Source organism: Pleurodeles waltl, chromosome 8 (genome assembly GCF_031143425.1).
Source record: "Pleurodeles waltl isolate 20211129_DDA chromosome 8, aPleWal1.hap1.20221129, whole genome shotgun sequence".
NCBI lineage: Eukaryota > Metazoa > Chordata > Amphibia > Caudata > Salamandridae > Pleurodeles > Pleurodeles waltl.
Window position 1 is genome coordinate 1287321459 of NC_090447.1, and position 17003 is coordinate 1287338461.

The following is a 17003-nucleotide window of genomic DNA, read 5'->3' on the forward strand; positions in this document are numbered from 1 at the left end:
TGGATGAAGACTTGAGAATGTAACAGTGGCGACGAGCTGGTACTGCTGAAGTACGACGAATCCAGCGAGAATTATTAGGTGTAAAGTGACCCCTGACCTCGGCAAACAACAGCAGACACGAAGGACGTCCAAATTAAACAAGCGCAAGTACAAATAAACACTATTGCAGTGTTTACTGTTTGCGCATGCAGGAACGCATTAAACGGCAGACGCACGAGCGCGCTAAACAGCTGAGTGCTTAGCAACGCGACGCTGAAAAAAATAATCACACAAAACGGAGAGTTGCCTAGCAACGCGATGCAAGGAAATAAAGGAAAAAAAAAAAAGAAATCGGGTCTGAAACATCGCATCTGAGAAGTGTTTATGTGCATCATATAAGAAAAAAAAAATGATTTATGATCCTGTGAATGCACCATAATGCATGCTGTACATGTACAAGGGAAATAAGGTACCTTATAAAAAAAAAAAAAAAAAAAATAACAAGGAAAGAACAAACTTAACTTGTACATAACAAGATGGCATAACAATTAATAAACCCACCACCAATTTTTCTACAACATCCAGGCGAACCATGCATGGGTTGGGAAGATTGGAAAGATGCGTTTGTTACCTACTTGGATGCTATTGGAGGGGAGATGTATGTAGAGAAGAGGAAATTAGCAATTTTTAAGCACTGTCTTGGTGTGGAGGGAAGAAAGGTTTTGAAAACTCTACCTTTGCAAGGTGTGCAAGTAGAAGATTCGGATCAAGAGGAGGAGATGTATGAGAATGCCATGAAGGCATTGGAAGAGAACTACGGGAAAAAAATGAATATAGTGGTAGAGCTGCATAAATTTTTCTCATGCGCTCAGAAACAAGGAGAGACAATAGATCAGTATGTAAGCAACTTAAGAAGATTGGCTATAAGTTGTAAATTCAAGGATCTGAATGATGAAATAATTTGTGATCAACTCATAAATAGACTAAGAGATATGAAGATACAGGAGAAATTGCTTGGTTTAAAAAATCCTACGTTGGAAAAAACAGTTGAGGTAGCAAGACATATGGAAAGTACACAACAGTATGTTAAAGAATTAAATAGTACAGATACTGGAAGTAAGGAACAAAATACTGTGAGCGAAGTAAAGTATAACAGAAAGAATGGAAATGAAGGATGTGGGAAGAAAAAAGAATGTTATAGATGTGGCAGTAACAGACATTTGGTGGAGGCAAAGAATTGTCCAGCGGTCAACATCAAGTGTTTTAAGTGTAAAAAGATTGGACATTTTGCAAGAGTATGTAGGATGATTGGCGACAATAGATTCAAGAAATCTGTAAATGCAGTAAAAGAAGGTGGAATAGCCAGTAAAATGAGAGACGATAGTGCGAGTGAGGAAGAATTGGAAGTCATGACCGTCGTGACCGTGGAAGAGGAAGAAGCAAGGGTGTGTGTGCAACAGAATGTGAAGAAGAAAGAGTATAACCCACCTAAGTGCATCGTCAGAATAAATGAGATACAGTTACATATGTGGGCAGATTCATGCTCACCATTCACATTAATAGATGAACGGGTTTGAGAAACCTTGGGAGAAAATAAACTTAATTCAACTGATGTGGTGCCGGAAGGATATTGTGGTGGTAAGCTTCCAATTTTGGGTTATTTTGAAGCAGAACTTACATTTAAGAACAGGAAAACCAAAGGGAAGATATACGTGGTGCGTCAAGGGAAATCGTTGCTTGGATGGAAGGAACAGCGAGCTTTGGGAATTATACTGGATCCCAATCATCCGGAAAAAGTGTTGTTGACGGAGGAAGGTAGGGAAGAGAAATGGGTGCAGAGGTTCCCTAAATTGTTTGACAAGAGATTGGGTTGTCTCAGGGGTTTTGAACACCAGATCATTTTAAAGAAGAAAGCAGTACCCAGGATACACAAAGCACGGATGGTACCATTGGCATTAAGAAGTAAAGTGAAGGAAGAACTTCATAGGTTATGCGGAGAGGGCGTGATAGAGCCAATAGAAGTGTCTGAATGGTTGAGTCCAGTGGTCATAGCGAAGAAACCTGATGGAAGGATCAGAATGTGCATTGATTTAAGAGACTTAAATGACAACATATTGGTGGATCGTTATCCATTACCTAGGATAAACGAAAAGTTAGCTAGTGTTCGGAAGGGATATGTTTCATGACTTTGGATCTGTCGAATGCCTATCATCAAGTGCGGTTGTCAGAAGGGTCTCGACATTTACCTTCATTCATCACGACAGAAGGAGCATTTCGGTGTATCAGGATGCCTTTTGGGCTGGCATCTGCCTCTGCGGTGTTCCAGAGAATAATGCAAAGGATTCTGGGCAGTGTGAAGAACACTTTGGTTTTTCAGGATGATGTCTTGATCTGGGGAGAAGATGAGCAAGCGCATGATAGGGTGTTGTTAGAAGTTCTGGAAAAGTTGGAAAAAGCAGGACTTACCATAAGTAGGAAGAAAAGTAAGTTCTGTGTTGAAGAAGTAGAGTACTTAGGACACACGTTAAATCGAGATGGCATAAAACCTAAGCTCAAACTGATAGATGCTATATCAGAAGCTCCATCCCCACAAAATAAGGAACAATTGAGGTCATTCCTTGGATTCGCTGAATATTACACTAAATTTGTAGACCATTTTGCGGACAAAGTGCATGTGCTAAGAGGTCTAATGAAGAAAGGATGTCGATTTGAGTGGTCTGAAGAATGCCAGGAAGCATTCGAATTAATCAAGAGGGCGATAGTAAGAGCAATCACATTGAAACCATATGACCCTGATGATCAGACCATAATTGTGGCGGATGCAAGTAATTACGGATTGGTGGCGGCGTTGTTGCAGAGACATGAAGGCAAGGAAAGAGTGGTAGCTTTTGCATCACGTACGTTGAAGGGTGCCGAACCAACGTATTCCACAATCGAAAAGGAGGCTCTAGCATGCTGGTGGAGTGTGCAACATTTCCGAACATATGTGTGGGGAATGGAATTCGAGTTACGAACCGATCATAAACCATTAATAGACATCTTTACGACGAAAGGAGCAAGCAGGGCGACACCAAGAATTGCGAAATGGATATATAGACTACAAGAATACACGTTTAAGATGGAATATGTTCCGGGTATAAGGAATATAAATGCAGACTGTATGTCTAGATTGCCAGTGGATGATGGGGTGAACATTGAAGAAGACGAGTGGATGGTGGCAGATGTATCAGAAATGGACCGAGCCATAGATAAGGAGAAATGGGAAGCCGCCATACGAGAAGACTTAGGGGGTCATTCTGACCTCGGCGGTAAAAGGTGCTTACCGCCGGTCAGAAGACCGCCAGAACACCGCCGCGGCCGCGGTAAACCGCCACGGTCATTCTGACCCGCAACTTGCAAACCGCCAAAAACCCGACATCCACAAAAGTCCGCCGCACCAAAGGTCAGCAAAAAAATGGCGATGACCAAACCTCCACCGCCACGCCAACAGAAATACGCCCATACCATTACGACCCACAAATCCACGCGGCGCTCTTTCAAACGCGGTATTCCATTGGCGGTACACACCGCTGCGGTCAAAATACACACACACATAGAAAACTCAGCCACATTGGTCAGTTTGAAACACACACACCTGATACACATACTAACACCACTCCCACACACCCAACACAATATAAAACACACACCCACATCACCCACAAACCCCTACGACCCGAAATTATTGATGAAGGCTAGAGAGAGAGAGCACAGAATAGACAATCCCACAACACAGAGGCACACAACACCATCACCCACACTACTTCCACGCACCAAACACCACACACCACCACACGCACCACACTCATCACCACAAACGCCACCCCACACCTCATCCACACCACCCCATGGCACCCCAAAGACACGCCAGGTTCACTGACGCAGAACTCAGGGTCATGGTGGAGGAAATAGTCCCTGTAGAGCCCCAGCTCTTCGGGGCACAGGTGCAGCACACCACAATTGCCAGGAAGATGGAGCTATGGCAAAGGATAGTGGACAGGGTCAACGCGGTGGGACAGCATCCCCGCAATCGGGATGACATAAGGAAGCGCTGGAACGACCTACGGGGGAAGGTGCGTTCCATGGTATCAAGGCACAACATTGCGGTGCAGAAGACTGGCGGCGGACCCCCCACCTACTCCCCCAGAATTTACAGCATGGGAGGAGGAAGTCTTGCACATCCTGCATCCTGAGGGCCTCGCAGGAGTAGGCGGAGGAATGGACTCTGATAAGTCAAATCTTCACTACTGCTTCCCACCCCCACCCCACCTGCATGCCAAATCATACCCCCACCCTCACCCCCACCCCCATCACACCAACTCCTTGCAAATGGCTCACCATCACAACCCACCCATCCCAACACCAAGCCCTGCATGCGACCACAAAGCATGGACACCCATCACCAAAGCATGCCCACTGCACACACACATCACCCCCACAAGCCACCCTCACAAACGCCCCCACAAGGGAATGCCTACACTTGGGTACACGGACACCCACCCATCACACGAAATGCCACACACAGAAGCAATAACCATACCTTTATACCCCTGCAGGACCCAAACGCCACCACACCGCCACGGAGGGTCCAGAGATGTCCATCCCACCCCCAGAAGAGGCCCCCAGTGATGACAGCAGCTCTGTCTCCCTGGACCCAGATGACCAGTCCGGCCCATCGGGGACCTCTGGACAGTCGGTTCCCCACAGACAGCCACAGGCTACACCAGACCCAACCCCCTCTGGGAACACCAGCACAGCTCCCACCCAGCGGGCCCATGCCTCTGTCTCCAGGACACGTCGATCAGCGGTGTGTCTACCACTACAGGGCACCCAGGTTGACCCACCACCCCAATAACAACAGGGACCTGGGGGCAGTGGTAGTGGGCACACCGTCCAGGGGACAGAGGCCCAGGAACACGGGAACTGGGAGGGCTGCTGTGCGACAGGGGGGGGACAGGCCCAGGGAACCGACTCTCCAAGAGGCCCTCTCCTCCATCATGGGAGCTTACCACCACTCCCAGGAGACGATGGCGACGGTACTGGCCAGGTTCCAGGAGATCCAGGCACTGCAGGAGGAACGGTACATGGGGTTCAGAGAGGAACTGAGGAACATCGGTTCCGCAATGGGGACCATCGTCGTGGCCATTAACCAGATAGTCACCACATTGCGGGACCATGTGGCACCCCAAAGGGCCCCTGTCACTAGCCCAGGCCAGGAACAGCCTACCACCTCCGCCGGCGCTAGTGGACAGGAGGCTCCCACACAACAACAGGCCACCAGAATCCCACTTCCTGCAGAAGAAGAACCACCCCGCAAGCGGAACCTGAGATCTCACAAGAAGACAGAGTAGGATTGCAAGACCCCCGCCAGCCTAAGATACCCCCTGATGTCATCCCACTGTCCCACATTGTCACCCTGTCCAACCTTTAACTGCCCCTGCTCCATCCTTCCACAGGCATATGGACAATGCACCTGTGCGACTGAGAACTGGACTCTGCCATGGACATTACTCCACCCCCACCCATCACCATTTTACAATCATGTACCTATATGTAGCACTTAAAATAAATCAATTATTGCACTTAAAATAACAGGAGTCTGCTTGTATTCTTAACAAATGTATTACACATAACGGTGCAATAATGTCCAGTTACTTTGTGATGACAACATACCAATTTCAATAAGCTTTAGTCCATGGGCACACAAAGCAGAAGTCACGCAGTGGGTCATACAGCTCTGAAAAGGGAAGGGAAAGTCACAAATCAGTTAACAGGAACTGGGGGGAAACACAGACAGTGGAGATGCATGAGGCCTTAAGTAAATGTAAAATGGCGGGGGTGATTCTTACCTGTGTGCTACTGAAAATATTGTTGTATGACTGTATCCCTGTTGTCCGTGTCGTCCCCGTCGTCTTCCTCCTCTTCACTCTCCACAGGCTCCACAGCTGCTACAACTCCACCATCTGGACCATCCTCCTGCAGAAAAGGCACCTGGCGTCGCAAAGCAAGATTGTGAAGCATACAGCAGGCCACGATGATATGGCACACCTTCTTTGGTGAGTACATTAGGGATCTCCCTGTCATATGCAGGCACCTAAACCTGGCCTTCAGGACCCCGAAGGTCCTTTCTATGATCCTCCTAGTTCGCCCATGGGCCTCATTGTACCGTTCCTCTGCCCTGGTCCGGGGATTCCTCACTGGGGTCAGTAGCCACAACAGGTTGGGGTAACCAGAGTCACCAATTAGCCACACACGGTGTCTCTGTAGCTGTTCCATCACATAAGGGATGCTGCTATTTCGCATGACATACGCGTCATGCACTGACCCAGGGAACTTGGCATTTACATGGGAGATGTACTGGTCAGCCAAGCAGACCGCCTGGACATTCATCGAATGATAACTTTTTCTGTTTCTGTACACCTGCTCACTTTCTTTGGGGGGAACCAAAGCCACATGGGTCCCATCAATGGCACCAGTGATGTTGGGGATATGTCCAAGGGCATAGAAATCACCCTTCACTGTAGCCAAATCGCCCACCTCAGGGAAAATAATGTAGCTCTGCATGTATTTCATCAGGGCAGACAACACTCTGGACAAAACCTTAGAAAACATAGGCTGAGACATCCCAGATGATATGGCCACTGTTGTCTGAAAAGACCCACTTGCCAAAAAATGGAGTACTGACAGAACCTGCACCAGAGGGGGAATCCCTGTGGGTTGGCGGATGGGGGACATCAGGTCTGGCTCCAGCTGGGCACATAGTTCATGTATAGTTGCTCTGTCAAGCCTGTATGTAAGTATGATATGTCGTTCTTCCATTGTCGACAGGTCCACCAGCGGTCGGTACACAGGAGGATTCATCCTTCTCCTCGCAAGTCCCAGCGGACGGTGCCTAGGAAGGACAACATGGAGCACAGAGTCAAAAGCAACCCACAGGTTCGTTCACACAGCTTGCACAGTACACGAATCGCTATGCATTGAAAGGCTTGTATGAGTGGCAATGCAAGGCCTAGGCCTGTGTGACGCAGTAGAAATTCAGCCATGTGGGCCCTTGAAATGGCGGCTGCCTGACCTGTGAAGTGTGACAGTGGGATGTGAGGTCAATGCGCTGGTGTGGCACACCGTGGCGGTAGGCGGTCGAAGACCGCGGTGCTAAGCCGCATTGGTTAACATTGCACCCTATGGGTTTCAGTAGCCAATGAGGATGTGCGCCTGCGGTCGCGGTACGCACCGTGGCGGTACACACCGCCGCGGGCGTGACCGCCATTTTCTATCTGATTAATCACTCGAGACCTGATCATCCACAGGAGAGGACCGATACTGCAAGTGCTGCTGTGACCTCGGTCTGGGAGATACAATGGCTGCTGCGACTGGGGAAAGGGCCCCTGCCTTCACTTCTGAAGAATTGGAGAAATTTGTTGATGGGGTCCTCCCCCAGTATGCGCTACTCTACGGTCCTCCAGACCAACAGGTTAGTACACAGGGTGCACGTTGAATGGGCTATGCCTGTGTTGAGTGGGGTGTATGTAAGATGGTGGGGAAGGGAGCGAATGAGGAGTGCAACGCACGAAAGATGAGAGCATGTGCCACATGGCAAGGTTGGGGAGGGGGGCCACTCACATTGACCAGGCAGAAAAGTGATGAGATTTCCTTTACCACCCTGTACATGTCACATAGGTCAGCGCCCATCAGAAGATCGACATTTGGCGTGCCATCGCCGAGGACGTCCGGGCCCTGGGGGTCCACAACAGACGGGGCACCCACTGCCGAAAGAGGTGGGAGGACATCCGCCGCAGGACCAGAAAGACTGCCGAGTCTCTGCTGGGGATGGCCTCCCAACGTAGGAGGGGTGCCAGCCGCCAATTGACCCCCCTGATGTCCCGGATCCTGGCGGTGGCCTACCCCGATTTGGATGGGCGCGTGAGGACATCACAGCAGACACAAGGGGGTGAGTATCAGCACATTCTGCTATCTTTGCGCGCAGTGAAGGTGTCTGGGTGGGGGAGGAGGGCTGTGGCTATCTCTAGGCCAGGGCGCATTCTGTAGGCTAGGCCCCTCCGTTAGGCATGGCCCTGTGCCCCCGCCCCCCACCTCTGTAGGGTGCCAAGTACAGCTATCCATGGTCCGGCCTCACCCATGTATGCATTTGTCGTCCGTAGACCTGTAGGCCTAGTCACAATAACTGAGTAGTGTACCCCGATTGCGCGGCCTAGTGCAGGGGGCTTCTGTGTCTGTCCTCTCCGACAACGGTGTTGCCAATGCATGCACTCAACCTGTCTTCATTTCTCCCCCCCCCATTTTCTTTGTCTTCCTGTTCATGTGTGCAATAGCATCATCAGGAGGAGGAGAAGTGGCATCGGCGCACGAGGGAGCTGCATCTCACATGGCCCCGGAGGGCCATGCAACAGACTCCGAGTACACCAGTGAGACGGAGGGCGAGTGGAGCTCCACAACGGGGACCCGTGGAGACGTCAGCGACACCGACACGTCCTCGGAAGGGTGCTCCCTTGCGGTGGCGGCAACATCAGTGCCCACCGCCACAACAGGTACAGCCGCCACCCAGCGCACCAGCCCCGCCCTCCAAGCAGCCCCTCAGCGTTCGCCCCGTGCCCGCTCGGCCAGGAAGGCGGGCATCTGCTTCGCCCCAGGCACCTCAGGCCCTGCCCCAGTTACCCCTGCAGCCCTCAGTGAGGAGGTCATTGACCTCCTGCGGACGCTCATTGTTGGGCAGTCTACCCTTTTGAATGCCATCCAGGGTGTAGAAAGGGAGGTGCATCGGAGCAATGCATACCTGGAGGGCATTCATTCGGGTCAGGCTGCCCATCAGCGATCGTTCAACGCTCTGGCCTCAGCACTGATGGCAGCCATTGTCCCTGTCTCCAGCCTCCCTCTTCTGACTCCCTCCACCCAGTCCCAGTCTCCTGTTCCTCTGCCTATCCCATCCACACCATCAGACCAGCCTGCACACACCTCTACACCCAAGGGCAGCTCATCCAGACATAAGCACCACAGATCCCACAAGCATTCACCCAAGCAACATCCAGATGCAGACATGCCAACAGTCACTACCACCTCTGTGTCCCCCACCTCCTCATCTCCCTCCTCCCTCCCTGTGACGTCTCCACTCACACCTGCATGCACACCACCATCAGCCAGTACTTCCATCACCAGCACACCCTCCATTACAGTCCGCACACGTGCAGTCACCACCCCCACTGCCATTTACACGTCCCCTGTGTCCTCTCCCAGTGTGTCTGTCACCCCCTCTTCCAAACCACACAAACGCAGGCAGCCACCCACCCAACAGCCATCCACCTCACGACAGCCTCCGTCACAAGCACCTGCACCCAAAGACAGCACACTTGACTCTCCTACAACCACATCCTCTTCCTCCACTCCCATACCCCCACTACACCTACCCGTCCCTGTCCTTCCCAAGTGCTTTTCCTTTCCAACCTTGAGCTCGTTCCAATCACTGACCCACCCCCTCCATCTGGTAAGAGTCAAAAAAGCACCTCAGCCACCACCAGCCCTGCATCTACTATGACCATAGTGCAGGGCTATTGGAGTCCACCAGCTCCTAGGGCAGGAACATCGGCCAGCAGCAAGGGGACAGCCAGCCCACCCCCTGGGAAGAGGAAAAAAAAAAATAAGGGCCGGCGCGACAAGCCTGAGACGGCTGCCACCAAGTACAGTAGCCTTGCCCCGTCACCTGCCACATCATCAAAGGGAGGCAAGGGCCACAGAGCTTCAGCGAAGGAGGGCAAGGGCAGCAGGGCGGAGAAGTCAGGCAGCAGGCGAGCTGCCCAGGAGGGCCCCACCAGCCCCATTCCGGTTGTGACGGACGACACCCACGGGCCCAGGACTCCATCACAGGTGGGCCCCGCGACCGCAAGGTCAGATGGTGACTGAGCGGGAAGTCTTGGCCAGGTCTGGCTCCCTAGAAACACAGGAGAAGCACCGCTGAACAGGGCCCCGCCGTGAGAAGCACCGCTGAACAGGGGCCCGCCGTGACAAGAACCGCTGAACAGGGCCCCGCCGTGACAAGAACCGCTGAACAGGGCCCCGCCGTGACAAGAACCGCTGAACAGGGCCCCGCCGTGACAAGAACCGCTGAACAGGGCCCCGCCGTGACAAGAACCGCTGAACAGGGCCCCGCCGTGACAAGAACCGCTGAACAGGGCCCCGCCGTGAGAAGCACCGCTGAACAGGGGCCCGCCGTGAGAAGCACCGCTGAACAGGGGCCCGCCGTGAGAAGCACCGCTCAACAGGGGCCCGCCGTGAGAAGCACCGCTGAACAGGGCCCCGCCGTGAGAAGCACCGCTGAACAGGGCCCCGCCGTGAGAAGCACCGCTGAACAGGGCCCGCCGTGACAAGAACCGCTCCGCTGGGCCCGCCGTGACAAGAACCGCTCCGCTGGGCCCGCCGTGACAAGAACCGCTCCGCTGGGCCCTTCCTGTCAAGCACCGCTCCGCTGGGCCCTTCCTGTCAAGCACCGCTCCGCTGGGGCCTTCCTGTCAAGCACCGCTCCGCTGGGCCCTTCCTGTCAAGCACCGCTCCGCTGGGCCCTTCATCTCAAGCACCGCTCCGCTGGGCCCTTCATCTCAAGCACCGCTCCGCTGGGCCCTTCCTGTCAAGCACCGCTCCGCTGGGCCCTTCCTGTCAAGCACCGCTCCGCTGGGCCCTTCCTGTCAAGCACCGCTCCGCTGGGCCCTTCATCTCAAGCACCGCTCCGCTGGGCCCTTCCTGTCAATGCCCGCTCCGCTGGGCCCTTCCTGTCAAGCACCGCTCCGCTGGGCCCTTCCTATCAAGCACCGCTCCGCTGGGCCCTTCCTGTCAAGGCCCGCTCCGCTGGACCCTTCATCTCAAGCACCGCTCCGCTGGGCCCTTCCTGTCAAGCACCGCTCCGCTGGGCCCTTCCTGTCAAGCACCGCTCCGCTGGGCAACGCCGTCTCAAGCACCGCTGGCCCATTGACAGTGCCGGTTCTGTGTCGAGCAGGGCTTCACGAAGCACTCTGGGCACCATGCCTCCTCCATTAACAGTGGAGTCGGTAATCCATCTGATGGACTGTGGCTTGGCACTTCCCAGGATGGAACAGTGGGCAAGCCACACACTGTAGAGACTTGAGAGACTGTGGCTTTGCACTCCCCAGGATGGCACAATGGGCAAGCCATCCACTGTAGAGACTTGTGAGACTGTGGCTTTGCACTCCCCAGGATGGGACAGTGGGCATGGAGGCCCCTCGTGGATCTGGACTCATGTGGCTGAGGTGCCCCCCCTTCCCTTCCCCCTGAGGTGCCTGTAGTTTTATCATCTGATGCCCCAGCAGTGTTCTCTCCAATGGTATCTGGTCTCCTGTGTGGGCTTTGCCCATGTGTTTGTGCACATTGGCCCACGGACTATGGAACTTTGACAGAATGGGCAGGACTTATTGCCTATGTATATATTTTTAACTATGTTCATTCCTTATTTTGAATCTTTCATATTGCATATTTCCCATAACTTCAATGGAGCTATTTATACATATATTTGATAGATCATTTTAATTGTGTCTTTGCATTATTCCGGTGGGTTTGGGGGGTGTCACTCTGACTTGTTGCTCTGCATTGGGGTGTAGGCATTTGGGGTGGGGGGGTGGGCGTATGTGTGTGCCCGTGAGCTTTCCTCCTCCTCCCCCCTCCCCTGTGTCGTAGGTGCAGTACTCACCGTTGTCGTCTGCGCCGGCGTTCGTACTCGTGGTAGATGAGCAGGTAGACAATAGCTGGTAGGATGTTTAATTCGGGTTCCATGCTGTCCTCCTTCCTCGTAGAGTGTGTAGAGGTGAGCGTTTTCCCGTTCGTAGTCTGTTTCTGCCGTGTTTTTATCAGCGGGGCTCCCGCCCTGGAAAAGGTGGCAGATTGGTGAGTTGTGATAGGTTGGGCGGTACATTGTCTGCCGCCTGCCTGTTGGCGGTGACCGCCGCGCTGTTTGTCTGTCCCGCCGTGGTGGTCGGAGTGTTAAAGTGGCGGGCTGTGTTGGCGGTTCCCGCCAGGGTCAGAATTCCATTTTTTTGACCGCCTGCCTGTTGGCGGATTGGCCGCCGCTTTATCACCGACCGCCAGGGTTGGAATGACCCCCTTAGTGTTGAATAAGATAATAGAACAGTTACCGGAGAAAAAGAAAAGACAATTGAATATTGATTTGGCTGAATATAAGAATGTGTGGGAGGAACTGTCTGTGATTGATGGTATACTGAGAAGGGGGGACAAATTGGTTGTACCAGATGGCTTAAGAGAAAGAGTGTTGAAATTAATGCATGAAGGACACGAGGGCATATCCGCCATGAAGAGGAAAGTTTGGGCAGATTATTGGTGGCCAGGTGTGAACAAACATATTGAGAGGTATGTAAGAGATTATGTGGCCTGCGCATGCAGCGATAAGTCACTTGTGTTGTCGGAAACAATCATTAAATCAGATGAATTTTCGGAGAGAGCGTGGGAAAAGGTTGCCATTGACATATGTGGTCCCTTTGAAAGCTTGGGGTGGACGGATAGATTTGCAATTGTCATGATGGATTATTATTCCAAATGGCCGGAAGTGGCGTTTGTGAGGGAGGTGAAAGCGGGTAATGTGATAACGTTCTGTGAGGAAATTTTTAGGAGAGAAGGTTGTCCTGGAGAAATAGTCAGTGACAATGGGCCACAATTTATTTCTTGTGAGTTTGAGAATTTTCTCAAGAAATGGGGGATTAAGCACCGCAGGACTCCGGTGTACCATCCTAGGGGAAATGGTATGGTTGAACGATTTAATCGAATGTTGGGGGAAAACATCCAGTTGGCTGGGGGCAGTAACTCTTGGAAAACTCAGATTAGAGATATGTTATGGAATTATAGGACAACACCACATAGTGTGACTGGTGTGACGCCATTTTTGTTGTTAAGAGGGAGAGTGCCTTGTACGGTGGCGGTGCCAGCATGGGTGGTAAAGAATAGGAAAACTGTAGTAGATTCTGAAGAGATCTGTCAAAGGGTGAAGAAGTATCAGCAGCAGTATGTGTCAAGACACAACAATAAGATTAAAAGAAAACAGGAGGTGTATGAAAAGGGTATGTGGTTAAGAGCTAGCACAGGCAACATGGTAAGGAAGGGTGAATCTAAATTATCAGAGCCTAAGTGCGTGATTGAACTCAAGGGAAATTGTGTTAAATTGTCGGATGGAAATTGGTGGAATGTGAGAAGGATAGTAAAGTGTACGGACGTGGAGAAGGAAGAGTGGCTCAGGCGAAAGGAAATGAAGGAAGTACAGAGTGAAGATAGTATGAGTAAAAAGTCTAGTGACAGAGTTAAGGAAAGACCGAGGAAATTGGAAGATTATGTGTGTTATTAGGGTAATAGATATAAACTGTTGTTAGTTTAGGATTTTGTTATTTTACATTTATTAAAGGCTCCACTTAATTGTTATATAGAATAAGGGATGTGTTATGTTGTAGTGTAGTGGTAATAGGGCTTTAAGAAGAGAATGTTAGGAGAATAGAATCTAGCGATATTCCGGTAACGGGAAGTCAGGAGAGAGAGCAGAACGTGAGGAGAGAGGAGGCGGTTAGGAAGGACGGAGCTGGGTCAGGGGTTTAATACAGATTGTACTTACGAAATAAACTTCCCTTTGATGAAGAACGATATCGCGTATCATTCTGGATGAAGACTTGAGAATGTAACAGTGGCATTTTTCCAATGTCTGGATTGATACTGGACACAGATGTAGCAGAGTACCAATTTGCATGGGTCCCTCAGAACCTTAAATACTGCGATTTCTGATAAGCCAAAGCCTTCTTCAAAAATACATTAATGGAAGACAACCTCAACCCTCTACTTGATTAAAAACTGCAGATGATTTTGACAATTAATCCATACTACAGCTAAAATTCTGGGAAAGAATCCAAGTGGTTACAATAGTAGCTTCTAGTTGCAGACTTGCATACGGCAGCCATTTAATTACCTTTTTGAGTTTTTTTCCCTTTAAGGATCATAGATAAAAGTATCTTGAAGAATAGCCTCCTTGTTAGCCTATGAGCCTTAAAAGATGTTATAAAGAGCTGAGCAGAATTTCAAGAACTCTTTATATTGATAGATAGTTACACCTCCCTGATGGAGACCATAATCTACCCCTTCCTTGGTGATGTGCAACATGTGACATTCGGGGAGGGACAGGGTCCAAAAGCAAACTGCATTGACCATGATTTAAGGAAAGTATACAAAGATGTCAGGACAGTAGTGAACAGCCAGAAGCTGACTGATTGTCCCACAGTGTCACATCCACATTCCTGACTCATGTTTTTGTTGTCCTTGAATGGTTACTGCTGTCTTTCGGGCAACATACATTCAGTTACTGTGAAGAAGAAAGCTCCGAACAGCTTTGCCTACTCTGGCAAAGACACCAAGCACCCTCTCTGCAGATAGTCCTGCTGTCTTTGACTTTCATGCACAAACTTTATTGAAAGGTGGTTTGCCACATCCCTTTTCTAAAATCCATATGCGACTTGGTGCAATCAGCAAGTGGTGACTTTGCCTCTGCACATTGTTTGGCTTTGGCTTTGGATCGCTCAGACTGTCCGAATGAGATCTTTTGACCCACTTCCCTGATTTCTCAACACTAATTACGAGATTGTCATTGACACATTTTCTTTGTAGGAGCTGCCTTATTTGTTCTGTTAGTTTGCTTTCATTGGTGGCCTCACCCTCTATGAATTTGTGCTGTTCTTAGGAAAGGTCCATGCATTCCGTTGTTGGGGTTGAAATGCCATTAACAAGTTCAGTGAGAGATTCCACTGTAAATTCTAACATTGAATGTACAAGGCTGTCACTTGTGGTTCTGTGTCAGGATTTAGTATATTTGCAGGTTACATCTGAAACCATTTTTACTATTTAATGACATTTTGTGTTGCCCATGTCTAATATTGGATCTGATGCTGTGCACTCCCATAAATGCCGCTTATGAACCCTCCATGTTTTTATTTCCAATTATCATCCTCTCATGTTACAAAGGCAGTATGAATTTAACAGCCTGTAATTAAGTTGATGGCCTAAATACTTAATCTGATAAAGCTCACCGATTGTCATTGAAAAATGTTGTGCTACACCCCTACGGCTTAATGAACCAGATTTCACTGCATGTAGACCTAACCATAGGTGTTTAAGTAAGCTACTTTTTAATTTCTGCCCATGCTTATTGTGACATACCATTAATCTATCCCCTTTATACTGACTTTAAGTTTGCACACAGTACTTTTATAAGTACATTGGTTCTAATAAACTATTTCATCCCAGGAAGGGACTTTTTGACTCCTTTATTATGTTTTTACATATATTCACCTTTTATACAGGCTCCTGAATCACCTCAACCTATACCCCTCAGTTGACACAATTCTTTACAAGCTGCTTGGTTAGAGGTGCTTGATAATACTTAGCTTGGAGTCGCTGGTTAAATTTGTAGGTCAAGCCAAGACCTTAGTAGAACGTTACCTGTCTGACCCGTTGTTTGTCATTTTAAACTGTAATAGCGTTCCTCGACAAGTGTGAGAATCACTTCAGTCCTTATTTAAATTCCAGCTCCCTCGACTGAGAGAATCGAACTTCTGACCTAACCAATTGGACATTACTGTCAAATCTCTACCATGTTGGCATTTTCCCACTAGCACGTTGGCTTTCTTCATCTATAACTAAAAGAAATGAATTGTTTTTCTGTCCTTTTCCTCTTTAGGCCGATTTTGTAAAAGCAGCACACCCGAACCCTGCTTTCAGAGAAGCAGCCGAAGATGCGTGCAGAAGCATAGGCACTATGGTTGAGAAGTAGGTTTGCTTTTTCTTTGACTGTTAGTGGAGCTCATTGATAAAACGTGACTGAATTTTTCTATGCCATTACCTCGAGTGACTGGAAAAGCTTGGCTTGTATTGTATTTTGCAAAGCAGCAGAGTTGATTCTGTTGACAATTGACCTGTTTTTCTTGGTTCAGCCTATCGTCTTTGAAGTGAAGCGAAACTATCCTTTTCTTTATTAAACATTTTATGGTGTGGGTACTGATGTAAGCAATTTGTAACTGAAAAGGCAAGTGTCTGTCCTTTTTAAATTCAAAACTCTCTTCTTATACAATAGTCGGTGTGACAAACTTTCAGTTTATTCACAAAAGCAAATTTTGGCCATCAGTTTTCTCGACAGACCAGTTTGAGGAGAGCATGGAAGTCAAAAAAGTCCACATACTGTGGCACGTCCTTCACCTAATTGTATTCATTAATGAGGGTCAGTTGATTCCACCTGGAGTAGGCCGAGGATCTACTGCCCTCCAAGCAGTCATCCATATATCTGAGAATTAACTAGCAACTGACCATTGACTTTCTGGATGAATACCCCTCTTATGTTGCTTGATATTTTGTCCTTTTTAGTTTTGAAAGTGGGACACTCAACGCTCTTGACCATGAAGTGTGATACTAATATAGTAATTCCTGGAAGCTGAATATTGTTAGCGCTCTGCACTTGTTTTGGCATAGAAAAGGGCTTAAACATCACGTTACCATAATCTTCATTACATGCCAGATTTTCATCATTCACAAATGGCATAATAAACACCTATCTTTTGGTTGAAGGACCAATGATGCATGTCTAAAAACTGCACCAGTCAGCCCGTGAGTAGTTGTGCTAAGTTTACTAAGCCTCCTCAAATTTGCCTTTTGCATTTCGAGAACGTTTCTAAATTTATACAGTTTGCTACAGATTTTAATGTCCTTCAGCCCCTTTGGATCAGTGTTCATGCTTTTGATTGGGAATCCTTCTAACTGTAATCACTATTTATGTCGCACAATTTTCATTGAACCAGACAATTGTATTTATTTCTTATTCTCCACTGCTGTCTTTTGTTTCTTTTGCCAAGTTCCCAGCTTGTAGCTAACTCCTGGGAAGGGGAAGGTGAATTGCATAACACCCACAACGATGGATTTATTTTGTTTTTGGTTTG

General features: G+C 49.2%; 1 protein-coding gene across 1 annotated transcript in view; it reads left to right on the forward strand.

The window, feature by feature from the left end:
* MIPEP (mitochondrial intermediate peptidase) overlaps positions 1-17003 on the forward strand; it is a 700113-nt gene that overhangs the window by 29901 nt on the left and 653209 nt on the right. The window contains exon 3 of the mRNA XM_069202242.1: positions 15755-15843. Coding sequence (XP_069058343.1) covers positions 15755-15843 — 89 coding nt within the window. The remainder of the gene's footprint in view (positions 1-15754; positions 15844-17003) is intronic.